This window comes from Setaria italica, chromosome I (genome assembly GCF_000263155.2).
Source record: "Setaria italica strain Yugu1 chromosome I, Setaria_italica_v2.0, whole genome shotgun sequence".
In the NCBI taxonomy this organism is placed as follows: Eukaryota; Viridiplantae; Streptophyta; class Magnoliopsida; order Poales; family Poaceae; genus Setaria; species Setaria italica.
The window spans coordinates 31,340,524-31,367,555 of NC_028450.1; the positions used below are offsets into that span (position 1 = coordinate 31,340,524).

Below are 27,032 nucleotides of genomic sequence, written 5' to 3' on the forward strand. Positions count from 1 at the left end.
TTGAGTTGGCAAAGCTATTGGCTCACTTCATTTTTCCTACAAAACTTCTCATGAACTGCATAATTACCCTGTCTTCATCTACCGGAATGTTACAAAACTTACAGGATGCAACAAGCGGAACCGGCCCGAAATAGACGCAGGAGGATACAAGGATGAACGATCCAAGGAGCAGCTGCCAAAACAAGATAATGCACAAGCCAGCTGTACCCCGGAAAAATTTTACCAGTTACAAACAAACGCTTCATCGTCGAAAACAAACTGCGAAATCCAGCACGGCTTCTTCCACCAGCTCCTCCATCACTCCACCTTCGAGATGTTCGGTGATACCAACCACCTGCAACATCATCGAGTTCACCCAGCCTCTTCCCTCAACCTCCTGCTTCACAATTCTGTCCAACATGATCCCAGCATTGTCTCTCCTGCTCACCACGAACATCCGTGCACCGTAAATCCAGTCCTTTAGGATACTCCAGACCTCTACACCCAAATCAGGAGATGAGGTGTTTCTCCATGTTCTAGAGTGTCTTTTCCTCCATGGGAATGCGCTTAGTAAGGCGTTCTCGCCGATTTCAATTAGAGCAATGTTCACACAGTCGAAAAGAAGCCTCCGGTATGAACTTTTCTCTTGCAACTCTGATACTTTGTTGCACAGCACTGGGTCAAGTGGGTAATCAGGTAAATGCCAGCCGGTGAAAACCATATTTGATTGTGAACTGCCCAATCCTGCAGATGACATTATATTTTGCACAAGGACATGGCATTCTGACTCATCGTCATCTACATCAGACATAAGAGAAGTCCTTGGGGTGCTAAGTAACCGTGATTCTGAGGCGGAGTCATCCCATGATATGAAACGGGCGACAGTCTCAATTGCTGAAGATCTTGATACTGCTTCAGAGGACAGGTCAGCAGAAGTAATCAGTACACAAAGCAGATTGAGTAATGGAGAACTTTGATACGGAAAAATAGACTTACTTGTATTCTTGGATGTTCTTCCAGATGTTTCGGGTTCATTACAACTGCTATCTTCAGAGGGAGCATCAAGAACTGAGGTAGGGCTGGGTTGATCACGGTTACTATTTAGGCCTTTATTTACTCCTAGTTTATCCAGGCTTCCTCTTGGACAGTCCAATGATACAGTTACACCAATTGAAGATCTCTGTCATGCAACTTTTCATCAGTTGTTTCGACGCCAAGAAAATTGGGTTTCAATAATATAGTTCTCATGCAGCAATAAATAGGTAGTCATAAATCAACTTTCTCAACAGCAAAACTGACAGTCAACAGGAATAAGAGAGCAAAATATATTGCATCGCCAGTCAGCAAGAACAAAAGAATATAACCCCTAGTATTAGATTTGCATGATATATGATAAATGCTTACCTCTGACATACTGGTTGATATTTGTGTGGAAAAACTATCAATCCTGTCCTCACAATCCACTGATTTTCCATTGGCATCCAGCTTATGATTGTAAGCCAGTCTACTACTTATGTTACAAGCTTCAAGCCTCTGAACAACGCAATCAGATGAATGGTAAGTTCTCTTCTGCCTTGTTGGCTTTTTACTTCTAGACAAGAAAAAATCTGAAACTCTTCCCTTCAAAGAAGATTTTCCTTTATTTGACACAACCACCATTTTCAGTTTGCGACTCTCAGGATTTGAAGCTTGCGCATCCACCACCATGTTTCCAAATGTGGATGAAATCACTGGAACAGAATTTGACCTTGGCAGCTTCCTAGGAGATCTCTCCCCATTTTCACCATTCTTTCTGGAAGTTACATATGTAGACCATGTCGTCGATTCATTATCCAAGCTACATGAGCGGTTGCTAGAAGCAGACAGTATCTCAGTGCTGACATCTTCTTTCTTCACTTCTTTGATGGAGAGCATTTCACCTAAGGTGCACGTTCTCCTCGACTGTTGAACTTGCTCTTGACTGATCTCATCACAGGTCACCACTGCCCATCGCTCTGAAAGCTGTTTCTTGGCTTCCCTGATTACTGATGACTCAGAAAAGTGGGAGATCTTGCTCAAAGATGAGCTTGAGTATGGACCTTCATATCTTCTGCAATTCCATGAATGTTTTGACAAGGGACTACCTCCTTCTGAATCACCGAGGGTACCACGATCTTCAATACAGTCGATTTCAGAACCACTGCTATAATCAACTTCTGAATCACTGAATGAGCTTTCATCTCCCCCATATCCATTTGAATATGCAGAAGATAGTAAAGAATCATCCCTTTGATGACAGCCATCTTGCCAGCGCTGCACGATACCATGCACTAATCCTGAAGATCCTACAGTCGCATGGTTATAATCTACTGATCCATTAAGACCATTTCGGTTAATTAACTGAAATGAATTTACCCTGGAGATCAGCTTTGCCTTTGATATACCAGGCTTCCCTGGGGTAGGCCTCAAAAGTACTATTCTACTTGGCTGAGACGGTATTTCTTCCTTTGAACTAGGAATCTGATGGAACTTTCTCATGCTCAATACATTTTGCTTACTAACTTGTTCTGTTCTGGATTGCTTTATGCCATCAGTCTCAACAGATTTAATTGGCTTCAGCACCGTAATACGCTTTGTCTGAGGTGGTGCTTGGCTTGTGTGAAGCCCATTCAGCTGTCTTGAGAAAGAGGAGTTATGTTCTTCAGGATTTTGAAGAAATAAATCTTTATTTGAATGTGGAACTTCAAGAGCTTCTTGTAACTCCTTTGTATGAAGGAGCTTCTCTTCCATGGCAAAGCATTTTGGTTTAATGAACTTCTCTTGCACAATATCAAATTGCTTACTCTTGGTCTCAGAAGGCCATCCTTTCAGAGAAGTTTGATCTTGAAAACAGCTTGTTCCTGATCGATGTTCAGATACTTCATAAACATCATTATATTCAATTGTTTCATCACGCGATTGGTGATCTTGTGTCTTCAATCTTATGGACTGACGGTGCTCTTTCCCATGTAAGGTCTTGTTTGATGCATTTAAATCTCTAGTCAAGTCAATTTTGGTATGGCATACAATTGGTTCTTCAGTAGGTAAATCCTCCTCAAGACCCATTAGCCTGCCAATGACACTTGGAGGTCTCCTTTTTGACTCCACTTCTTTTGCCATCTCTTTTTCTAATAACATTTTTAATGAAGTTGCATTTGATTTTCTGCTTGAAGAACTACCATCAGCTCCCTGTAGACAAACCCACAATAGCACAAACAAGAATCAAAACAAGCATCAATTGTATCAAGTTAGTCACAAGTACAATGTTGGTCTAGGATTATTTTTTTTCCTCAGGTCATTAGGAAGCACAAGTTTCTAGTTTCTTCTGTTAACACTAACTAATTTGTTTCCATCTAATCATACATTACCCTTTCCTTTTATTTCTATGATGTGCCATGATGAAAGGTCCCTACAGTTCGTCATATTAAATGATCCGAATAAAAAATGTACAGAAAACTCACAGGTTTTTCCTCCACATGGTTGGTAATTTTCTTCAGTTCTGCTATGATCCTTTGAACTGGTAGCCCTGAGAGGAGAAACATTGAATAAGGTATGTTGTTATAAATAAAAAATAATACATAGTAAACATATACCTGGATAAATTTGACTCAGAAAAAAGAAACAGATCAAGAAATAAACAGGAACAGCAGAACATATCGTTGATTTGGTCATTATCCAGAAGTTCAAAAATGATGCCACTGCAACAGCATCATTTTTGATAATGGAGTTTGATCTATGGGTAGAGAAGAAATGGCCATAGTTACACTAAGAGCCTCTTTAGATAATTGTATGAATAGTCTGTAAAATCCCCCCCCCCCCCCTCTCTCAAAAAATAGGTAGGGGGCTCCCCTGCTGATTCCTTCAAAAAATAAACTACTCCATTCACTATTTGTTGAATACATTGTCATTTGCGATCTATCCCCACATAAAGCAGAATGAAAACAGTTTCATACAGCAATCTGGTAGGCCTTAGTCCCAATGGATCCCACTATTATTTTGCAAAAGTACCACCCACCAATAATATCAGAAAAGTAACTTACTCATGAAACACCCAAGGAGATGCTAACAGAGAAAAAATGCAAAAGCAATGTACATACCATCTCCAGGAGCTTGACCAGTTACTGGCTTTGTTCCAGACATTCTGGTGCGTAGATTAAACCAGCAGATCAATTCCTCCTGATAATAGGTACTGCACTCAGCTTAGAACAATACATTTGGAGCATGGAATCCTGAAAAATAGACGAAACATTAAGTCAAACTCCATGAACCTGATGTGAGCAACATAATTGCTACATGAACTAACTATACCACTGACCTCCTTAGGTGCACTCTAAGCACCGGAAAACTTTTAGTATAACAGCACCTAGCTTGCACTAACGCTCGAGAGGATTAGATTAATACACCGAATATATTTCAGGAAGCTCTAAGCATTTGAAGCCCTTAGGAATTGAACTTATGGGATACAGAAAGTCTTTTGCTATTACTGTAGGAAGATGCTCTTTCTCGGAAAACTTCAAGAGACACATGCTTAAGGCTGAACTTTTTGCAGGCACTTATAGGCCAGATTGGTGCAAGAGAATAGCACAGTTCATGGCCTGTTCTTGTCCAATATTACACGAAAAGAAAATTGGCACAGAGGACGAAAATGTTCGAGGAGGACAGAGCAGCACTTGGCAATATGGAATAGAGCAAGTTTGGCAGACTGGCAGATAAAAGGACGCAATAAAAGTAAGTTTACAGAAGCCAATGAACACTAGTAATTACAAAGATGTTGACGCATAAGGACATGACACTAACGAGTTCCTACGTACTCCCAAAAGGAATCTTGCAGAGAAAACAGTAATCTCAGAAAGACCGCATTTCTTGTCAGATATACCAGTTAGTGCAAAGGCAGAACGGCAGTAAGAGTGACCCGAAAAATACCCATCAAGTGCACTGGTTCCGACTTTTAACACTTCTCTAGATCAGACAAGCATGAAAACTAAAAAATGAATATACACGGAGTAACTATGGTGCCATGCACAACCAAAATACTGCCAGATTTACAGGTGTGACAGAGGAATCTCTGCGCCAGCACCGTCCCAAAGGCTCCAGATTTTCTCTGTAAATCTCGTCAGCACCTCGAATCTTGACAGTGGAAGACAGGAAAAGAAAAAGGGAAGGAAGCTGTAATAAAGCAGAGGGCATGCACTCTACTACGTCGAATAAAATATGCAATCAGGAATGAGAATAACGAGATGTGTAGGTATGTAGTACGTCCCACAAATGAGCCCTGAAACCGAGACAATTCCTCAGTGCTGCAGTGTTTGCAGATTAAAATACACCATGAACTACAAACTTTGTCTTGGTTTGCTCATTGCTGACTCTTACTATACTGTACCATTTTAAAAAAAGAAGCGCACAGCTGATGACTGAATTTTAGAAGTAATTGCAGTCTTGCAGAACTAAAGGTCCTAAGGAGTAGGACATTGTAGCCAGATGGTACAGATATGTAAAAATGATCATATGCAGGTCTGTATTTTATTTATCCCATTTTCGAAAACTACGAAGGGCACAGAGAGAAGGCGACATAATTTGACACAAACAGGTACCATATGCAAATCGGTGGGTATTTGCATTTCACTCACTGAACTGTAACCCTTCTTTTTTGCCAACCAAACACCAAATCATAGATTTTTTTAATTTATCTTCCCAACAAAGCACTGAATCATAGAACTATTTTAATTTATCTCCCCAGAACCAAGCACTGGCTCACAACTTGGTCTGAAACCATTACTTGTATTGCATCTCCCTTTCTTGAACCATAATTTTATCCAGTAAAGCCTATGCATTCCCCAAATTCGCAAAGTCGAACAACTCAAGCTGGCTCCAATGCCAATTGAGCACATCGATCCCAAGCTACGGGAACCGCGTTTGGGGGGGGGGGGGGGGGTACGAATTTCACAGCCAACAAAATGCGCGACCTCTACAGAGCGGTGACATTTCCACATCAAACTCGAATACTCGATCGCCACATTCCGCGGAAATCCCAGCTAGAGAGCGGCATAATGCATTAATCCCAAGCACCGTCGGAACGTCGCGTCGAGAGAGCGAGAGAGAGATGGATAGCAGGAGACGGATGCTAACCTCACGCGATGAGGACGCCGAGCATCCTCGCCCCGCGGCGGGCGGCTCCGCCGGCGGCCGGGAGATGGAGCGGCGGGCCTGCCGCCGAGTGCCGAGGCGGCGGCGGCGGGTTTTGGGAGGGACCGAGGGAGTGGGAGAGTGGTGGAGCAGAGGTGCTGGTGAGACTGCTCAGACTGGGACGCAGAGCAGAGGTAGGTTTGCGAGCCGTTTGGTTGGCTCGTTTTTGTTTCGTTTCCGCCGCGGGTGCGTCGCATTTGCGTTTGCCGCTGGCGTTGGCCCGCGACGCGTCGTGGGCTGCGTGCGTCCGCGCGGCCGTGCGCGCGCAAAGGCCAGGCACGGGACCGGTGGTGACGACGACGGACGGGAGCCGGTCAAAGGAAATTTCGGTTTGGTCAAACGAGCGTAAGAAAGGATTTATAGAAGAGCAACATTGCATGTACAAATTTTGTACTAGTTAGTTGTGTTGAGAACTTTTAGCTTTGACGTTGGTCGGAACTTAAATATTGCTTTCTCTTGGGAGCATGAGAGTAGGAACCAATGATGCCTTCATATTCCTTAAGAATTTTGTGTGCGGAAAGTCAGCTCGCACCTTGAAATTCATTCAAAGTTCTCTTGCAGTTTTGTAATAAGGATTTCCTTGCATTTAGACATGGTTTGACTCAAGCATTCAATGGGGCTATTCACATTTTAATCTTACCAAGCAAAAATAGAATTAGACAGTAGAGAGAGAGATATGGAGGTGGTTCCATAGCACCTTGGATTTGGGGAAAGTAACGAGACATTAAATTTTTATTTTAGTAAAAGTTATAATTAAGTTATCATTTTACGTGGAATGCATTCAGTTGTACGTGATGATCCAATCCGAACTCATTCGATTCAAAAACTAAGACCTGTTCGTTTTCGTTTGGATGTCGTTAAAGATGTTTCCATGTGGTGTGTGATGTGCATCCGCTCTGGAAAACGCCGGACGAACCGTCCGGTTATGGTTGGTTGCCAGACGAGCTCGTGACGCTAACCAAACGAGCTGAAGGAGAATCCACTTGACTGCAGGGAAGAGAGAGAACTTGGAACTCAAACTTCCGTTTCACAAAACTAGGTGTAGGTACTGCCTCTTTGGAAAAGATGAACGAGAGCCGAGACGAGCCGTCCCACTCGCTGAAACAGACAAACAGTACGCACGAACTGCGCGGCGGTGTGGTGGAACCGCGGTAGGTCAGGTGGTGCCGTGGCCCGTGGTGGTACCCCCCACTTCATCTTGCCAACTCGCGACACCCCCGTCCATCCACCCGTTCCGACCGAGAACGCCACTGTTCCGTGCGCAGCAGGCGCCCCACGCAGTCTGTCCGCACCACGACGCGAGGGGCGCGCGGTCCCCCCAGTGAACAGCAACGGCGGTCGCGCGCGCACGGCAGACATCCACGGCACGGGCCAAGACGGCAGCACAACAACAACGCCTGCGCGGCCTGCGCCCACCGCCCCATCACGCCACCATCAGGCGCAGGCGCTGCGTGCAGCGAGCCCCTCCGCGCCCATTTGCCCAGGGCCCAGCAGACCAGCATCCGAACGTTAGGGCACCCGCAACAATATAGAGAGCAAGCTCTCTCTATATTCTTGTCCAGGTCAGCTATAGTAAGTGTTGTAGCGGAGTCTCTCCAACAGATGAGCTACAGCACGCGTATTCCAAAATTTTGCGGGTCCCACATGTTCCCTCTCTCCCGTACCTGTACCTCTCCCAAATCCGACGGCGCGCTCCGACGACCTCGCTCCAGCCACACGCGCGCCGGCCTGGCTCCTCCAACGCCTCCGGTCATGTCCTTCTCCCGTGCTGCGCTGCTCTTCTCGTCCTCACGCGCCCCGGCGGCCGCAAGCTCCACACGCTGCGCGGCCGCTGCGCCCCTCGTTCATCCGCCGTGAGATGCGGCCTCCACCTGCGACGGCTGCTTGGGGGCTGTGAACCCGCTCGAGCTCTTGCCCTCCGATGCCAGCGTCGTGCTTGGAGTGAATCCTATCCCGACGGGCTCCAATCCAAGCTCAATTAGCCTCTCCGGACATGATTCAGATTCAAAGAAGCTAAGTGCATGCTCGATGGATTGAATTTTGTCCCTTTTTTTTTTGACAAGCTATGCTTTCGCTGCTGCTCCACCCGTTGCGCCATGGCCGTGCTCCACCCGTTGCCCGCGAGCATCTCGCGGGAGCTCGGCGGACCGCGAGGCAGGGGGAGCAAACAGAGAGAAGAGGAGGTGAGCTGCGAGCACGTGGTGGGACCCGCTCGCACGGGGACGCGTGCTAGCAGCTCTCGCCAGACGTAGCGGCAGAGCAGGCGACGGGTGCTGATGCCCAGTTGCCCAGTGCCCCGGGAGCGCGACGCTTTGCCGGGCCGGTCGGGCAGGCAGGGCCAGTCCTCACATGCTGATGCCTGATGGGCTATTGCATCGTAAGCGTCTCTGTGTTCCTCGCTGAGCAGCAGCAGCAGCAGGAGGAGGGGGCGCTTTCCCGGCAGGCACGAATGCACGATCGGTGGCCTTTTGGGATTAAATGATGAGCGCGAATTTTTGGTTGGGTTGATGCTGCTGCCGTTGGCTCGTTGCGTGCGTGAGATGCGGCCAAGATGTCTGCAAGCTGCAGCCGTGAGAGAGGGATTCGCGTGGCTGGTTCGTAATCCACAGTGGTTTTGGACCGGCTCAGTGGATGCGTTTACGACTCTACAGGGAGGAGCAGAGTGGGCGATGAGCCGATGGTGCTGATGAAACGTCAGACCACTCAGCTAGATCCCAAGGGAGATGAGCAGTACATGCTGCAAGTTTGCAATTTTATGCAAACAATCACGAAGCTCAAGCGACAACACTGGAATTTGTTTAGAACATTTGTTTACGGATGTCGAAGCACGGCCAGTCCGCCACCGAGAATAAAATCTGTAGCACGGAACTTCTTGGGAAGATGGAACGATGGATTTTATTACATCTACCTCCATGACATGCTTCTAAAAAAGAACACGACATGCTTCTCTAAAAGAAAGCATCATGTTTCAATTCCGGATGAATCTCTCTGTTATTTTATGACTAGCGTTTTCACTGCGATCACCAGTCACCAGTTCAATGTCAGTCGCACTGTCGTGAGCCTTGGAATATATCTGCCACACCAGAGCATGAGGTTTGCGGTTTGAGGACTCGGCCTGGTAAAAAGTAGTTTGGTCGCCAAAAACTTCCAAGAACAGCAAAGCGTTCAACTGTGCAGGGAGCCAGAGAATATGTAGCTTTTTACTGTGAAGATAGTACTGTCGAGTCCTTTTATCCCGTCTGAAATTTTTTTATAAGAAAGGCTCACGTGTTTGAGGTGAAAATACTCGGTCAAAAAGTGATGGAAGCAACCGTAGCTATGGCCTTTGCATGGGCAAATCTCGAGGATTGTATATCGACCGTGGAGTTCTCGATGTACTTTAACCAGTGTTGCAACTGTGGCACGATATCGATCAAAAACAAAGGGGAACATAAAAGGAAATACTATTTACAAAGAGCATAGTTCTAATTCAAAAAAAAGGAAATTTAAAATAGAACATCGCTCCTTTAGTTCCCCTCTTTCCACCATTCAGCCTCGTTCAACAGCAAACTGTATACATTGTGTATTAATAGTTGCAAACCTCACACATCTTAGTGGCCATTTTCTCGGTACTAAATGAAACCAAATAACTTACCTACATATGTACCTTCAAAATTTAAAAATGCACGCAGCAAGATTTTAGCTCCACTAATAGAATAAAAAATACACCTGGATGAAAAATTCAGAGTAGAGTACCGCATTTCCTAGACTACAATGTTATGCCATCGGAAGATAACATAGGAGCCTCCCTGATGTTATCCAAAGCAGAGCAAGAACCAAAGAATGATAGATCAGTTGTACCAAGAATATCGTTCTTCAGGTTGTCTTGGACTAGCATGAGGCTGTGGTGACCTTCCACCAAATCACTGTAAGCATTTCCATTCGGCATGAAACCAAGCATGGGTCCCCAATCAGCATGAGATTGGAGTCGATGCACCGATGACCACAACTCTGTAGAAGAATCATGCAAGCTATTCCAATCTGGCTTACAAGGCTGCGCTGAATATGAAGACAGGGAATTCAGACCACTGTCATTTGCATCAAGGGACAAAATGCTGCTGTTGTCCTCTTGGGGACAGCTAGTGATATATCTGAGAAGATGATCATCCCGAATTCTGAACTCGTCGTTTGAAAAACTTGAAGGGGTGAATTTCACAGGTAACTGATCTAACACCTGAAGAAGCCTATCAGAATCATCAGACAATTCTACCTCTCTCGAGTATTTCTCCTCCAGTCCAGCCAAACAAGATACACCAATAGCAGAATCATGCAGGCTCTTCGCACCCAGCTCATATGGATGCTCTAAAATTGAAAACATGGAATTCAGACAGCCTGTGTTTGCACTGAAAACCATTTTCTTGCTTTGACTTACATGAGAGTTGGAGATAAATCTGAAATCATTATTTTCCAGAATTTCATTTCCACTGTCCAAAAAGCTTAAAGCAGCTGATTTTGCAGGTAACTGATCAAACGTAGTTGCAAATCTGGCATCAGAATTGTCAAATGATCCTGCCTCTTTTGGGTCTTCCCTTTCCATTCTAACTGAACTAGAAACACATTGTTTTGTGGAGCTATGGTAGTCAGGTTGCCAGGAGGTATTCAAGACCGCATATGGTACCGCGTGATGCTGCTCCTCAATCTGATAGGGGAAGGATAATCTATCTCGAAATGACTCAGTGAGTTTCACCGACAACATTGGGTTCCAGCCATGCTGATCATTTGAAGCAGTTTGAACATTCAAGCTCAACTCATTAGCTGAAGTTGTTCTTCTGTGGACGCATGGTTCGACATCCTCTAGTAACAAGTTTGAAACCTGGTTGCCTCTCTTCCAATCAGAACTCGAAATATCATTAACACACACCCATGGCAATGCCATGCACTCACGTGCTTTGCTATCTCCACAAGGTACGTCATGTTTCCAATCAATAAAACTTGGAAGACCCTGATTGTATCCCCATGGTAAAGCCATGAACTCACGTGCGTCATCACTTGCATCAGAGGATGAACTTTTACCAGTTCTTCTCAGCTTAGTTGATGGATTAAAGTCCCTTCGCCTGTAATCTAGCAAGTAATCAAATTGGCCTTTGGGAATAGCAGGAGCTTCTCTGTGGTCAATTTTACTGTGCCTCATCGACCCTTCTTGCTGCAGCATTACATTAATAACTATCAGTTGTGTAACTTTTATAATAATAAATAGTACTAATGTTGAGATCACCCAAACAAAAGAACTAATGTGGCAGTACATTCTTGCCCCAATTGTTATATTGCAAAGTGCAAAGCGTACCTTTCTTATGATGTTTTTGGCACCTAACCTCTGTAGGATGTCACCCACGAATTCCGACCTGAGAAATTTGCAATAATTATGTAACTACATACGAAAAAAATAAACCAATAGAATTCTGTGATTATGATTACAACCTTCTTTGGAACAGCTCAGCACTTCCCATGGAGACTGTTTTTGCAGCTATCATTAATAATTTGCTTCTCTTTTCTGAAAAGATCTGTCCACTTACAGGCTCTCTACCTATAAACACAAGTATAGGTATCATGCTCTTAGCATCCCAGCTTAGTGCAGCAAAAGTTATTTTGCAGAGAAACAATAAAGCAAATACAAGTTTTGAGATGCACAGCAAAAATGTAAGTAGTCAAAAGCAAGTACTTGCGTCAGCCCATGATCGCCAGTAACATATGAGCATTTCAGAAACCCTAATTCATGCATATGTGTCGAAAGGAGTAAGGGAAAAAGGTACTTTGAAGGAACAGCACATGATTGTTGCCATAGTGTAATTTTATTCTATCTAGTCAGATAACTTTATTGTTTCCTCTCCTAACCTTCTAAATGAAGACTAAAGAATCAGGGGAATCTTTATGATTTATTTCTCTCCTAGTGTTTTCATGCATGTGACATGGCTGAGCAATGCAGACAATGGGTATGGTAAAACTTCAGCGGCAGCAAGCAAGGTATGTATGTATGCTGGAGGAATCACACTCACCAATATTTCCTGAAGTGCCAGTAACATCAAATGATGTTTGAGCTATAGGTGTGAGAACATGAATACTCGGCAAGCAACCATGTGGGTTGAATTGAGGTGTATCCTTATCGTCACATTCTGTGTAAGAAGAAGGCCCATAGTTATAAAGAATATATAAGATGCAGCATTCATGATCAGAGGGGTTAAGATAAAGGATGAGACCAGAATGGGAGGATTGCACATTCACTTGCTCGCTAGGGATTTCCTCATTCTTAGCCGGTGTAGCAGGGGGGTCATCATAAACCACAGTATTTCCATGGACAGAGAACTTTCTGAGTGTAGTCACATTATGTGATTCTGCAAGACACAGCACATAGGAAGTTCATTCTAATGTCTAAAGTAAGAGGCACCAACAGAATAGGACAGCAAAGAAAGAGTATACACTCAATCCAATACCTCGTTTTTGTTTGGAGATCTTTGGCTCAAGTATTTGATGAGGATGTTTGTATAAACGAGTGCTATGGCCTGACTGTTCACACAATTTCTTAAAGAACTTGTATTCGGCAGTTTTCGCGTCACAAACTGCATAGAAAATGATGGATTAGATATAAGTTATTCCAATGTCCAGAAATATGCTTTTGGTCGTTTCGGTTGAAAATGTTAGCTATGCAGATCAGATAATCCCATATAAGAAAAATGTAGAATTAATGTGATTACAGTGGTAGAAAACCAGTAACATAATCACAGAACAGTTAATACCCCCTCGAAGTACTGAAATGCCAAAAGTCCAAGAACAAAAATAGATGGCATTTAACAGGACATTAATATACAGGAAATCCGAAAGGGAGGAATATTTAGTAATTTAAATGCAGCATGGTAGAAAGAGATGAATTACACTGAGACTTAGTGCAATATACCTCGAGGTTTGTTTTTCGCAACTTCTCTTATGTAAGCGACCTGTCTCCCGCCTATGTGGTGACTACCACCTTCACCTTCATTTGAAAATCGAACCCTTTTCCTTTGCCTTCCATCTGCCATTAGGTACTCATTGCATCAGACGAAAAGAGCAGAACGATTGCCAAGAGAGAGATGTCCAAGAATGTAGGGATAAGAAGCATAAGGCACCAAACAACAACGAAATCTACTAAAGTAAGAGCAAAACAACTCCATCGATGCACACGAACCCTATAATCAGCCTCCTTTCCGCCCATGACCGAACCGCAAGAACTCCTATCTCGCATTTCCAATTCAATTGCAATCAAATGCTGATTTATCTCTAACCCAACCCAACCCCCACAAAGCCCACCTCCTCAACCACAAGCCAGCTACTTCGGGACCGATCCAAGAACCGCATCCCCCAGCACATACGCCGAAAGAAAACTAGGGAGATTCCTGAACACGAAACAAGCAGCACGAAGCGGTGGAGTTGGGCGAGACCTGGGGAGGAGGGCTCCGAGAGGGGCCTCGACGCCGGCGGGTGCTGGATGGTTGGGCCTCGCGGGTGCCGCGGGGGCTTCATCGAAGTGGAATGGGGCCGGCTGCTAGGGTTCCGGCGCTGGAGCCGGTCCATCACCGCCGCCGCGCCGTCTCTTGGTCGGCGCGCGCCAAAACCCGGGGGCAGGAAAGGAAGCCGTTCTGCGGCTTGTCCCTTCGGTTCACGCGTTGCGGGCTTGCGGCGTTGGCTGCCCTGCCGAATTGCCGATGCGTCCAGTCTCCGCAGCGTGGGCCGTGGGCCGTTGCGACCAGACAACCTGTCTGCTATCACGCCTTCACACCGGTAGGTCCAACAACGATCGGTGTTTACAAAACGCAGCTGAAACTTCTTCAGTGGCGTCGGTGCTTTTGTTTTTCTTTTTTCAAAAGAACGGCAAGAGATTTTTCATAAAGTTTATTAGGAAGCATGAGCAAATAAAACACAAACAAAGATAGAAAGGTAGGAAAAAACACGACTCAAAAGAGTCATGCCGCTCTCGACATCCACCACGCATGGTTCAACAAAACACAGAAGGCACACAGGCAGCGGCACACGTTGCGGCAAGAAAAGAAAAACAAAATAAACGACCCTGGGCAGCGGCGGTGCATTTCAACAACCAAAAAGTGTCGGTGGAGCATTAACCATCAATCACGTATCCTAGTGGCAATCATTGCACGTTGCACACAGCGGTAGAGCTTACAAATAAACCATAAAGCACATCCATTTAATTTACAACAAATCTAGTAATAACCAACATCAAATATGGAAGCAAAACGATAGGATTGGACCATTTGTGTAGAATAGGACTGAACCAACGATTACATGCAGAGTAGAACTGCTAAGCATTCACAACAATTGTGTTTATCAGCAACCGATCTGTACACCAACCCCCACAGGAAAGTGAGGGGAAACAAGCTCCATGAAGCTACACCTTTTTTTTGTTCTTTGTACAATGCGGATGGTGCATGGTGACACAAAAAACACAATCCCACCATATACAGGGGCCACCATATCACAATTCACACAAGAAAGGCCAGAAGCTAAATACATGAAGGCATCTCATCTGCTCTATGTACAGATGAATGAGACCCAAAACCCAGCTAACACAAAGCAAATATTCATATGGTACACAGAACATGACTCATTGGGTAGCAGCCACTGGTGCACCAGACCTTGCCTGTGATATCCGATTTGCATAGATTGTTACTAGGCGCAGCTGCGTGCTGCTAAGGCCCTCCAGGTATGGTACAAATTCTTTTCCAAGGATGATGTACATATCCACTAAACAGAATACAACAGCCTAGAGTAAAGTGCAAATGGTATCAGATATAGACCACCAGAAATACACAATGAAATCATAAAAGTAGAATGTGGCCTACAATCCTACATAACCAAGATAACAGCAGCAGCCACCAAGTGCAGATTAAATGTGAGCTAATAATGACCAAATATGAACAGGATGATCTATTAGAAATTCAGAATACACAGCACACTGAAGCTTATGTGAACAAGAACACTTCAGTGGCAATTCTGCTCATCTGTTATAGTATGATACTCATTCCCGTTCTCTATTCAAGCCAGCAGATATCACTGTTGGCACATGAATTTCTGTAGAGATATAGAATGGGGAAAACACCACACACCCTGTCTGTGTGTGCGGGCGCGCGTGCCGGGGGTGGGGGTTTGATGCCGCCAGGCAGGAAATAAATTAGAGAGGTGGGAGGTGCCCCAAGAGTGAATCCCCTCCTCATGACCCCTTGGGCCCTTTATATAGAGGATGAAAGCCTGGCATTTAGCCCCCAAGCTCCCAGTGGATACAATATCTACATCTAGGCTCTTAGACCTCTACATGGGCCGCCCTTTTGCTCATGGGCTGGGCCATTTCCCCAACAATATAGCCACTATGGCTTGGTACACAAGTAATAGAATCAAGTATACAAGGCAAGTATGCTCTACATATCTAATAATTTCAGGTCTTAATGCTGTAACAAAGCTTAGCACCATTATCTCTCTTTGTTTCAGTACATGAAAAACCCTAGTTCCTATTTCTGTTTTTTTTCATAATCTTAAAATATTCCCTGACTGAAGAACTAGCATGTCCCTCTAAGAAAAGCATATGTCAAAAGAATGAGTAAGCACCTTGCGAACATCTGGACTCTGATTACTGAAAGCATCAAACACTGCAGGTAAAAATGAAGGCAGTTGAGTAACCAATTCGTCATGTGAGAGCCGCCCAACAAGCTGCAAGATTACCAGACAAATACAACAGTAAACTGTCATTGTGCAGAACATACTCTGTAGCGAACCTGAATGAGTGACTCTACAAGTAGTACACAATCAAAGTTCACGAGTTTAAATAATCTGTTGCTACATTCCCTTGCATTTGCAATGCTATGCAGGACAATAATTCAGGTTAACTGTTAATATAGTGCCAAAATGCCTCGCTACAGAATACAACACCCAACAACAATGGTCAAACAAGATTCAGGACTTCGGAAAGAGACAAGTTAAATGTATTAAATGTGGAATGCTAGTAATCAATAATAGGCGCCTAATACCACGCAAAAATGCAAATTAAGTGAAAATTGATTATTTTTGTTATCTGACCGCTTGCAAAATATTACCATGACATATGAAGTTTAAATTTTTGCCATTCACAATTACAGTGCGAAATTTAGATACCTTTGTCAAACAATTGATACACATGACAAGTGTCTTTTCATCATCACTAGCCAGCAAAGGCACAATAATCTGCACGCAAGCAAAGAAAATTCAGGAAAATGTAAGTTGCTGGTTGCAACAGGTAGTGATTTAGGAAGATATTTTTTAATTAATAAGTGCTCTGGACATACAGCAAGGCATCTAAAAGGGTCATATTTTGCCAAGACTACATATAAGCATTGATGTGCTTCATTTGAAACCTGTATCAGCATTAAGAATATATTAGCACATAAAGAAAAGGAGAGAACTTCTCATGTGAAAGGAAATATACCTTCGCAACATCATCTTTGGTGACGTGCAGGAGCTTTTCAAGAACAATCTCAATGGATTGTTCCATAGAATCTTTCTGAGAAAAATTAAGTAGACATTACTAATAAATTGTTGCCAATTAGATTATTTAGTTACATGTATGACTAGTGAGCAGAAAACCTGATTGTGGAGCATCTCAGCAACTAACAACAGAGAAATCTCCCTCACAGAGGAATCAGCATCATCCAACACTTCAAGGACAGTTGTTAAAATCTGGTTGAAATACTATGGTAACACAGAAAAGTTGATATTAGAACATGAATTTTCACAAACTGAACAGTACTATATTTGATGGCAAGAGTGTGTTGTAAAGTAATGTTTGGGAAACACTCAACAATCAAAGGAAATCAAATGTTCCTTTTTCCTCTTTTGGTGAAACAGTGAATCACAATCGTTTAAAGAAACCATATCAATTTGTACTTAAAAAACAACAGGATGACTTATACTAGAAAGTAGGTATGTTTAAATAATGATGAAACAGCCCGTATGATGTAAGAAATAACAAGTCACCAATTTGGTTCATATGTTAAACAGAGAAGTGAAAAGAAATGCAACTCAACAAGACAAAAGAAATACGACGCAACTTGTGTGTAACATGTGTCTGCTGTTTTTCCCTTGATCCACCCTCAAGAGACTCTCTTAAGGAATTTTTCCTTTATCCTCTTACTATCCATAAAAGGAATATAGCACCAGATGCAAAAAGGTATACTGAATAAAGTTTAGCATATAATACAAGTGTTTTAAGCCCAATTGCCAAGAGGAAGTTTCACAAAAAAAAACAGACATCACAGATGAATGGAAGCAATAATAACACCGAAGCTGTTCTTCCAAAGAAAACAAAATGGGAGTTGAAAGGGTATGGCGGCAAACCTTTTTCCATATAAAGTTATCTTTATTGGTGGAAGCTCTAACCAACTGTCGTAACGCCTCCTGCCTGTCTAGGCATGAAACTTCACCACCATTGCCAATCTAAGGAAAGTAGGAAAAAATATATAATAGTTATGCACTGAGCAGAAAAAAAAACACACACACTGCAATGCTTGCAGAGTCAACAAAGAAAAATAAAAAAGGGCATGATGCAGAAGTACCCGATGAAGAAGATGTGGTACGCTGGGGCCGTTACTGGTGTGTGGGATAATATTTACAGAACTACGATCAACAAATGGATCTCCCTCTTGAGTGTGCTCCCCAGGAATTGCTAGAGCAGAACTATGTCCATCAGATGGAAGATGGCCCAAATCCAAGCGAGTAGTACCTGTAGAATTTTCATCATCCATGGTTGCATCTGATTTCTCAGGATAATCTGCCCATGAATGCACAGCTTCTACAACTGTGCAGGTATTGTTCTTTAGTTCCCTACTTTGCATGAGAACATCAGCTTCAGAGGCACGTCCAAAACATTGCTTAGCATGATCAGTGCAGACATCAGAGGTAGTTCGACTGATGGGAACGTTAAGTAATGCTGATTCCTGCACAGTATTCATCTTTTTTCTTGATTCAGTGTCAACTAAACTATCAGAAAAGCGTCCAAATGGGAAGCTTTTCTTAAATGTCAGAGCATAACCATCTTCAGAAGAAGCACTAGAATCAACTTGATCGTAAGATTTGGGATGTGGACGTTCTTTCTTGTTCTGAAGGTAGTTAACCAAATCGACCTCAATACGAGGAGTATATTGCTTCAAAGCTCTCCTCACAATATTCTGTTCATCAATCGACAAACTAAGGATGAAATTTATGACTACGGCTGAATCAAAATGAGAATAAACTGATATCATTCCAGAAATAGATGCTTCCTTCAACTTAGCATTCTTTTCATGTATTAAAGGTGCTAGTTTTGTAAGCCAGAGCTTAAGAAAACCACTGTTACTGTAACCTTCAGAATCTACTGTGTAATTGTCGAATGATTTGTTTGCAAACTCAAGAACAGCCAATTTTGCCCTTGGGGACCTTTGTTCATCCAGTGAACGTACAAGTGCAGGTAACAATGTGTCAATAGAATATGTTTGGCCAACAATTTCCAAGGTTGAGGAACATGGATGTCGAACCAATTCCTTTGGATCGATAAGCCTTGAAAAGATGTGTGGTAAAATTCTTTCAACATAGCTCTCAAAATATTTTTTGAATGCTGGAATAATATCTGCAAGTGTGGAGAAAGCTGCATGTGCAACTTTGTGATGAGAATCGTCCATGTAACAGAAAAACAGCTTCATAACCTTTTCAAAGTGCTGAGTAATATCTTGAATGCCTTTCTGTCCTTGTTGCAGCAGTATCTGAATGAAGTTGAATGCTGCAACTCTAGCTTCCCAGTCTGAACTTGGACTAAGGCCCTCAGAGAGTGCATCATTTAGAGATGCCAGACCATTAGTATAGCCACGCATGTCATTAGATGGGACATGATCATCATCAAATCTGTGCCTTCCACTTGCAGAAGCTCTTGATGCTACTTGCTTCCTAAGAGGCCCCTGGAAGTGTGGAACATGACTATTGAGTGAATTTCTGTAACGGACATCCCTATTGGGCATATCCACATAGTGTTTGTGCATCTGCACTTTTGGTGATCGCCTGGTTGGCCATGTATCATGATTCTCCTCCATAGTGCTGCCATCTTGAGACCTCCCTGAAGATCTTAAAGATGGCAGTGACAAGCCTGATATCAGTTCAGATGATAGATTACGCAAATAAGGTGAGCTTGATCGTTCTTTGGATGAACCATCATTTCTTGAGCTAGTTATTCCATTAAGGGATGAATATGAAGCACGTGTAGCAGATATGGTAGGAGAATCATGAGAGGATGTATGGTCAACTCCTGCACTAGGAAATGAAAAGGAAATTAAGCATTTTTTAGTACTTGATAAATAAGTTACAAAAGTCTTGCTGAAGATGGCACAGCACAACAAAAGAGATTCATTTTATAGGATATAGGATATTTTCAAATTTAGCTTAGAGGATACCATGGTCCAAGCTTGTTGAGCGAATAGCAGAGAAATTGTGCCTATCTGACATGCTTACACCTTTCACTAAGCTTTCAATGGCTGAAACCTTTTCTTTGCTTGAACTCAGCACACTCTCTATACTTCTTTCAGCACTTCTACCAATTGTCTTTGACTGTGACAATAAAAGACTGCTAGACGAGAGAGACGATTCAGAAGAAATAGCTGCACCCTTGTCCATTGCCACAATAGCTGAAGTACCATATCCAAAATGGTTACCACCTGCATGTGATGAAGCACGAGAAAGTTGGACTCCTCTCTCATGCAATGATGGAGAAGGATGCCGCTTGTGCTTGCCACCATCTTCATCATTTATTATCTGCAGACAAGTCGATCTTTAGATCAAACTAACAGAAATTCTGCAGATAAAACTGTCAAACATCAACGCGGTAACAGAATTGCTTTACAGGTATTAAAAAAAACTGCTTTTCCAGGAATACTTGTGTTGTATGGTTTGGGGTTAGGCACTAACAACTACGCAATGCTCATAAACCAACTAACTAGCAGTGTCTACCAAACCTTGAACTAATCTGGGTAAAACATAAAAATTACTCATACAGATCTAGAAATGATTTACAAAAATGTTAATTTACAGAATACAGACAATTCTGAGCCATGATAACCAAATATAGAAGTACATATTCAAATGAAACACAAGATTGGAGTTGTGAGAAAATACTTGAAATGCTTCTTCACTTTACAGTAACCAAGATAACCAGATAGAATTATGCTTCCATGGGATCAAGTGGTCCACAAAAAAGTTGGGTGCGATGTTCTTAGGTGGAAGATAAGCACATAGCTCTTTTTTTTTGGAAAACTAAGCACATGGCTCTTTCAGTAAAAGAGCTATTGCTCATATTTGTTTGAACCACCAACACAATGTAAAGACTTTCTAAAAAGAAATAAATATAAATTCAGGTTCTAGAGCACTTTGATCCTTCAACCTCACCTTTATGTGTTCAAATTTTACACAATGTAAATGGAAGTAAAATGATATACCCTCTGTATGGCAGGATCAAATGACATAAACAGTCGGCGTGAACGCTCGGGCCATGTCTTAGTGAACATCCTATAGCAAGTCCTTGCCATTGCACGGACCTGTATTTGCAAATACGACATCAAATATAGCACATATAGGGGAAAAAAACATTCGGGCTTTCAGCAGTGAGCACTGATATGAACTAAGTCAGGAAATTTGGATGGTGTTATTCCAACCTCAGTACCTCACTCATTGCATCTGCAACACATGACTTTATTAGGTCTTCATATAAATCAGCTGAGCGGCGTATTTCTGGAGTGTCCGCCCAATACTCCAATATTAAGAGTGCATATTCACAGCACCTGCCATAGTAGCAAAGAGGCATGAATAGCTTGCAAAACAATGCTCAGATAAATATAAGGCAAGTACCTACTACCTAGCACGGAGGATTGCACTGTGGTCATTCTTTGCCGTATCAGCTATAAGTGGAAGAACACGTGAAACCTTGCAGTTACGCAGGATCTGCAAGATAATACATGTCAGAAAAGGGGAATGCGCAGTGTAAGAAACTAACAAAGTTCAATGGAAGAATGTAGATGTATTACAGATTTTATGCAGTTGTCTGCGGATTCGGCAATCACAAGCACAGTTATGACAACAAGCTTAAAAAGTACCTGGAAATTTCATTTTATGTTAGCCTTAATGAAGTTTGAGGCCACAGTTGTGGAGTACTGAAATAGTTTCTAGGATTACCGGAATAAATATTTCAGCACTTGGCTCAAAATCACCAAGAAGTTCCTTTGATAGTACATTAAGTAGATGGCATGCCTGGAGAAAAGATCAAGTCAGCAAGGTCATCCCCAAGGAATTTGTCTTGTCACTGCATTATTTATCAGAAAATATGTTTCAACAGAATTTCTATGATTCCTACATTGCCATAAACAAAACAACCTAATATAGTGCAGTTACTGTACCGCAGACAATATATGATGCTAAAACTCTTTGAACACATGTTAGAATCCTGGAGCAAACTGGTTACCTTAGCGAGTTTGACTCATGGTCAATGGAACGATTACTCCTGCTTACATTTTGTCGGGCATGCTTCTTGATTAATATTACCTATCATTACCTGCTATCTATTTATAAATGCATCCCGGTGATGCAGTGATATTGTAATTAAATACCTGTTTATGTTGCAATTGTTGTGTTATTATGCATCATAAAATTCACTAGAGCGTGCTGAGGAATGGTGGACAATTTACTCGAACATTGCATTCTAGGCTCCGTTAGGATCATATTGTGGAGCTTCCATGGTTGCAGTAGTTACTTCTTTCCTTACATCTACCATACTATAATAGCAAACAGGCAAGAAAGGAATACCTGTTTAACTATGCTGGATCGTCGGTCGGATAGCTGAGAAGACAATGGAGGAACCAGCTGCTTTAAGAGCATAAGAAATGATGGATAATCCATAGCACCTGATAAACAGAAGTGTTTCAAAGAGAGCACGCAAAATCGTGTTAACAAGAAAGGGTTTAGTAACAGTTCATATGTAATGTTGCATTCTAACAGTCATTAGAAATTCTATCTTCTAAAATTATGTTAATAAATGTGAAACATTTCCACTTTACTTTCCAATTCAGTTCCATGGTGTTAGCTTGTCTGGCTCACATGAATCTCTCTTTTTGCATAACTGCAACTATAAACTGCTGATATGGCATTCATACATATGATAATGTGAGTCAATCTCCCAATATCTTTTAAAAAAGAACTATCCGAATAAGGTTTCATGCATCATGCCTACCACAGTGCGTAGAAGAGGACCATGTCTAATTTCAAAAATTATAGCATGTGTCATATTGTCTCATTTCAAATGTAAACCTTGTATTTTTACATTATGCAAATAAAATATAAAATTTTGAATCCCGCTCAGCCTTGTTTACTCAGGAAATTTGAAATACTACTGAACCTAGGTGATAACAACTTGTCAGTTTATGCCTTGGTTCAGTTAACAAGATCCTCAAGTCCGCTATGGCATGTATATGTTCTAACAAGTAACGAAAGCTACTCATTGACAACACCCAATGTAGATGGTACTCATATAGGACACAGGTGCCAAATACTAACCTCCATATACCAAGGCTTCAATCCTTTGCATAGCAGCAATACGTATAGACCAGTCCTTCTCTGGATTAAGGGCAGATGCAACCTTCTCAAAATCTCTAACTAATTCTTTCTCTGAGTGAACTCTTATGGGTTCCACTGGCTTCTCATTGATATCCATGCCACCTATAAATGGCACAAAATCAAGTGATATATGACAAAACAGGGAGTGTGTTTCTATTGACAGAAAAATGAAACATCTGAGATTGGCAATATTGCTAAAATCCAAATGAACATCACTATATTCTGACTATAAACACATTGATTTCTAAAGTGTTTAGATAACAAAAGACCTCAGCAAAATAATGCAACTGGAAGTCTCTAGCTTATATATCCAAAGAGAAAATGCTGTTGTTCACTTGCTCCCAATAGACACCAAATATGCCAGTGCATGTCCATGATAATGATGCTGTTTATATTTATTTAACACATTAAAGATAAATGGAAAGCTAATGATGCAACACCCACCATAAATTCGTCAATCGTTAATGTGCAAAATACTTAAGACTCTTTTAAGGATTAATGTGTGGAATAAAACATGTGATTTTAGAGTTACACTGAATCAACAGTCGGCACCTGCAACTATCTTCACTTTGTGTAATATTTGTAATACTAAACAAATAGAATGAAATTATCCAGCAGGCTAAAAGTAAAACTTGCCTCCAAATAATGTGCTTTCCCTTGGCGCGCTTTTTTTCCTTGGACTGCCTCTTTTTGGATTAGCACTAATAGATCTAGATTCATTGGCCCTACACTGCATTCTAGCTCCATTGGATGAGGGAGCATTTGGTTCTATTTTATCCAACCTTGAATTTATTTCCTTTAGCTGCAAACATCAAACAAGGCAAATAAAGGATAGTCACAATCTGCTAGCATGATGACCTTTATATGTGAGAACATGACAACATCACATGATAAAGGAGTCCACATGGATTACCATGTAAGCAGGTAGATTATGGCGCTGCAACTCTTCGTGGAACTGAGATCCCATGTTTTTGTACATCTCCTATGGCAAACATGATAATGCAGGCAGTCAAGTTACATACGATGTACTTTAACCAAAGAAATACTAAATGCAGGTCTTTAGGGGGAATCGAATGCCAAGGGTGTTAGAGATGCATAGCCGCCCACAAATGACTCCAGGATAATAATATCCATCCTCCCTTCCATACACTAACCCTATCAACATTATCATTTATATGTTACGTATAAGCCACATGAGGGCTTGTCTATGGGAAGGTTGATTAGATGGCCGGGCTCAATCCCAGGTAGCCACTATTTGTCTTCAACAAAGCACAAGAGCCTTTTTTCAATTCTAAGGCCTTGAGAAAAGGCAAATAGAACACATATTTGGGCGTGAGTTAAATGCATAACATCAAAAGTTGCCTTTGATACATTTTTCAAAATAATAGTAACAACAAATTCAACACCAAACTGAAGTAAATGTTGGTACAAAACAAGCAACACACAGCAAGGGACTAATATTAAATTATTAAATAATGTGGTTATCAAAAATTGGAGACTAATAAGTATGACTGCCTGAGGAATAGAAAGAAATCAGAAGAGAAGGGTGCAAGCTACTAACTTTACCCTTGGTGTGTTAGGCTTGTGTAAGATGAGTCACCTAGTATACAATATACTTGGCGCATGAACAATCGAACTATAGTGAGAATTGAGACAAGTGGAAAAAGTCACATGAAATGGTTTAATAAACAGCAAAAGAAGTGTGATTTGCACGATATTTTTCTTATGAAATTTAAAAGGAACTATTTGGCATATTTGTAGTGGCCCACCTCAATACATGAGATCGCAGCGTCTCTAACACTTCGGTTCAAATCATTCATCAATTGCAGAACCTGTGAACCAAAAGAAGCTTACCTTTAACAACTATGCAACAAACTAAAGGGGAACATTCGATTAGTGAAAAAAATGAAATCATCCTAGCATACAGGTGAAAGTAACACTCGCTGAAGCGGGAGCTCTGTAGAAGCAAAAAGCCCAACTGCAGCTGCAACTGTGCGTACAAACTCTTCCCGCACTCTCCAGCTCTTGTGAGTCCATGCATAATTTCCAGCTCTTTCAACAATGATTGTCGGTGAAGAAACCTGAGATATAGATAAGGTTGGAATATCATCCTCTGATTGCAAAGAAGAAAAGTGAAAACTGTTTATTTTCTCAAGTGGAATATGGTACAAAGGAAAAACAGGTGCTGTGTTCTGACAAATGATTATTAACATGGTAAACAGCAAATCAATAGCGCAACTCAAAAGGAGAAAATCCATGCGTACCAGGGATATGCACCATAGAGGAAATAAATAAAAAACATAACACCGAGGAGCTTTGTTTATTATAAGAGTTCAAATTAATTATGTAATTATGCGAAATGTCTTGTTACATTAGTATGAGATACTATATTTTGGCTTCATTAATAAAATAGTATCAGGGGACCAGGGGGTTTGCCCTCTGTTCCTCAAAAATAAAGAATGCTAAAATTTGGGTGTGAAAACTTAAATGTTCATTTATAAAGTACCAGTATCCACCCAACACTACAAGAGGAAAAAACACGTCTCCGGAACTTGTGCACAGCTACAACAAAACGGAAAAGATGCTCACAAAAAGGGAAATACTTGTTGGGTTCACAAACTCAGCATGGCAAAAATTTCTATGATTGCTCCTAAAATATATTTCATGAATAAGATTGATCTAAAGGGCAACATGGAGATGGAGAGCAAACCACTGAAATGCAATATGGACTAACCATTCAGGTAGATGTATTTTACAAATATCCACCATAAATGTCAATCCACTCAATTAAGAAAAATTGACTAAAGAGCAGAATAGAGGATATCAAACTCCAAATTGGCATACTACCATCCCCGTAAGGTCAATTTGGTAGTGGAGTACTGCATTCAAGTATAAAGTAGAAACTGACCATATTTGGAGCCACGGAAAGGCTCCAATTCTCCCCCGGAACTCAAACTCATAATCAAATTCAAGCCCAGAATCAAGGCCGCAGCAAAAATAAGACCACATTCCATAATAGACCAGAACGCTACCAATACAAGTGAACAACTTCTGTTCTAGCTCGAAATGCATACATCAACACCCCAAGGAAATGCCGTATCCCCCTTCAATTCGAAGTATACAGGACTACAATTCGCAATATCAGAGCACGCAAAATTGCAAGCCAGCATATTTTTTTAATGTTTTCCACCAAAATGCCAACCTGGAGGCTGGAGCGAGCAAAGCAAACAACCACTCGCGCGAAAAGGCAGAAACCGACCTCCATGAGGGTGACGAGCAGCTGCCGGGCGGCTTCGCGGACGGGCTGCTTACCGTCGCCTAGCCGCTCGACGGCGGCGGGCACGAGCGCGTTGAGGTGGATCTTAAAGTGGTCGCCGGCGAGCACCGCGGCGGCGGAGACGGCCTGCAGCCCGCCCTGGGCGATGCGGAAGTTGCCATCGCGGGCGAGATCCATGCAGGTGTCCACCAGCGACGTCACCTCCGCGGCACTCAGCCCGCGCCGCGCCGCGGCCTCCAGCGCCTCGTGCAGACGCTCCACGCCCGCCAGCCGCTCCTTCGTGTCCTTGGCGCGCGCCGCCTCCAGCGCGGTCTCCATCTCCAGTGCCGGTGGTTGGGTTTAGGGCTGCTTCGGCGAATTCGGGAGGGATTGGAGGGAAGGCGAAGGAGTGAGCGGTCGAATCAGAATTCAGAAAGTTCAGAGAGAATGGAAGGGGACTGTGCGAGGATATCGAGACAGAGTTCAGAGAGTTTGTTTGTAGTTGTTATGCGCTTAGGTCCCTGCCATTTTGTAATGTTTCACGTAGATCCTTAGAAGAGATATTGATACAACGTATAGTGCCATTTTTAGAAAAGAAATAAAATAAAAATATCAGGATTAGGAGTAGCAGAAAGATAAAAGAGTTTCGGTTTGGACTTCCACAAAAATGATGGTGTGCATCGCATTATAATTTTGTTGATATTTCACCAACCTTGTGCTGGCTCGATACTAATCGTAACGTTATCTCCGATAAAACTTGCTAGTACTGATATAAAAGAGAAAATTGTATGTACTTAAGTATGGTCTCTTTGGAGTTTTGGTCATTCGTATTTTTATGCTTGTACTTTTTAGTTGATCCAACAAAAATCAACTAATCAAAGCAAATCCAAGGACATTGAAAAAGATAAGTAAAGAAAAAAAGTTT

The 27,032-nt window shown here is 42.3% G+C and overlaps 3 protein-coding genes across 6 annotated transcripts; all 3 read right to left on the reverse strand.

Annotated features, from left to right (window-relative positions):
• On the reverse strand, positions 1-6,319 carry LOC101762070. 2 transcript variants are annotated; one of them, XM_004953054.3, is made up of 6 exons: positions 6,124-6,319; positions 4,095-4,226; positions 3,459-3,523; positions 1,384-3,186; positions 976-1,159; positions 1-888 (listed from the first exon to the last, which is right to left on the reverse strand). In XM_004953054.3, exons 2-6 carry the CDS (start codon positions 4,135-4,137, stop codon positions 242-244), a joined length of 2,742 nt encoding a protein of 913 aa, XP_004953111.1. In that variant the 5' UTR covers positions 4,138-4,226; positions 6,124-6,319; the 3' UTR covers positions 1-241. The 2 variants fall into 2 exon arrangements, with proteins under 2 accessions (XP_004953111.1, XP_004953110.1); XM_004953053.3 differs by having other exon boundaries at positions 1-891.
• Positions 6,320-9,664: 3,345 nt separating this feature from the next.
• LOC101762622 lies at positions 9,665-13,821 on the reverse strand. Its single transcript, XM_012845406.2, has 8 exons — positions 13,629-13,821; positions 13,109-13,222; positions 12,648-12,773; positions 12,414-12,548; positions 12,213-12,329; positions 11,638-11,743; positions 11,504-11,561; positions 9,665-11,362 (listed from the first exon to the last, which is right to left on the reverse strand). Exons 1-8 carry the CDS (start codon positions 13,759-13,761, stop codon positions 9,929-9,931), a joined length of 2,223 nt encoding a protein of 740 aa, XP_012700860.2. The 5' UTR covers positions 13,762-13,821; the 3' UTR covers positions 9,665-9,928.
• A 607-nt stretch (positions 13,822-14,428) lies between these two features.
• LOC101762743 (CLIP-associated protein) lies at positions 14,429-26,569 on the reverse strand. 3 transcript variants are annotated; one of them, XM_004953055.3, is made up of 21 exons: positions 26,111-26,569; positions 24,777-24,932; positions 24,621-24,683; positions 23,765-23,833; positions 23,488-23,653; positions 22,792-22,953; positions 22,045-22,142; positions 21,418-21,492; positions 21,270-21,338; positions 21,101-21,186; positions 20,909-21,026; positions 20,685-20,783; positions 19,647-20,004; positions 17,784-19,501; positions 17,566-17,664; positions 16,816-16,920; positions 16,658-16,732; positions 16,518-16,586; positions 16,348-16,416; positions 15,805-15,906; positions 14,429-14,965 (listed from the first exon to the last, which is right to left on the reverse strand). In XM_004953055.3, the coding sequence occupies exons 1-21, from the start codon at positions 26,444-26,446 to the stop codon at positions 14,807-14,809; spliced, it is 4,251 nt and encodes a 1,416-aa protein (XP_004953112.1). In that variant the 5' UTR covers positions 26,447-26,569; the 3' UTR covers positions 14,429-14,806. The 3 variants fall into 3 exon arrangements, with proteins under 3 accessions (XP_004953112.1, XP_022682568.1, XP_022682570.1); XM_022826833.1 differs by having other exon boundaries at positions 26,054-26,569; XM_022826835.1 differs by having other exon boundaries at positions 26,164-26,283.
• Between the last annotated feature and the right edge of the window lie 463 nt (positions 26,570-27,032).

Bases quoted from the DNA above. Each gene is read 5' to 3' on its own strand.
- LOC101762070 (XM_004953053.3), bottom strand. From the start codon at position 4,137: ATGTCTGGAACAAAGCCAGTAACTGGTCAAGCTCCTGGAGATG. The intron at 1,160-1,383 runs GTAAGCATTTAT...GTTGCATGACAG, and splicing joins TATCAACCAGTATGTCAGAG to AGATCTTCAATTGGTGTAAC. The intron at 892-975 runs GTAAGTCTATTT...TGTCCTCTGAAG, and splicing joins AAGAACATCCAAGAATACAA to CAGTATCAAGATCTTCAGCA.
- LOC101762622 (XM_012845406.2), bottom strand. From the start codon at position 13,761: ATGGACCGGCTCCAGCGCCGGAACCCTAGCAGCCGGCCCCATTCCACT. The intron at 12,330-12,413 runs GTCTCATCCTTT...CTTCTTACACAG, and splicing joins TGTGCAATCCTCCCATTCTG to AATGTGACGATAAGGATACA. The intron at 11,744-12,212 runs GTGAGTGTGATT...TTGTGTTTATAG, and splicing joins TGGCACTTCAGGAAATATTG to GTAGAGAGCCTGTAAGTGGA.
- LOC101762743 (XM_022826833.1), bottom strand. From the start codon at position 26,446: ATGGAGACCGCGCTGGAGGCGGCGCGCGCCAAGGACACGAAGGAGCGG. The intron at 24,684-24,776 runs GTATGCTAGGAT...TTTGGTTCACAG, and splicing joins AGCGAGTGTTACTTTCACCT to GTTCTGCAATTGATGAATGA. The intron at 16,417-16,517 runs GTATGTCCAGAG...GCTTGCGTGCAG, and splicing joins ACCCTTTTAGATGCCTTGCT to ATTATTGTGCCTTTGCTGGC.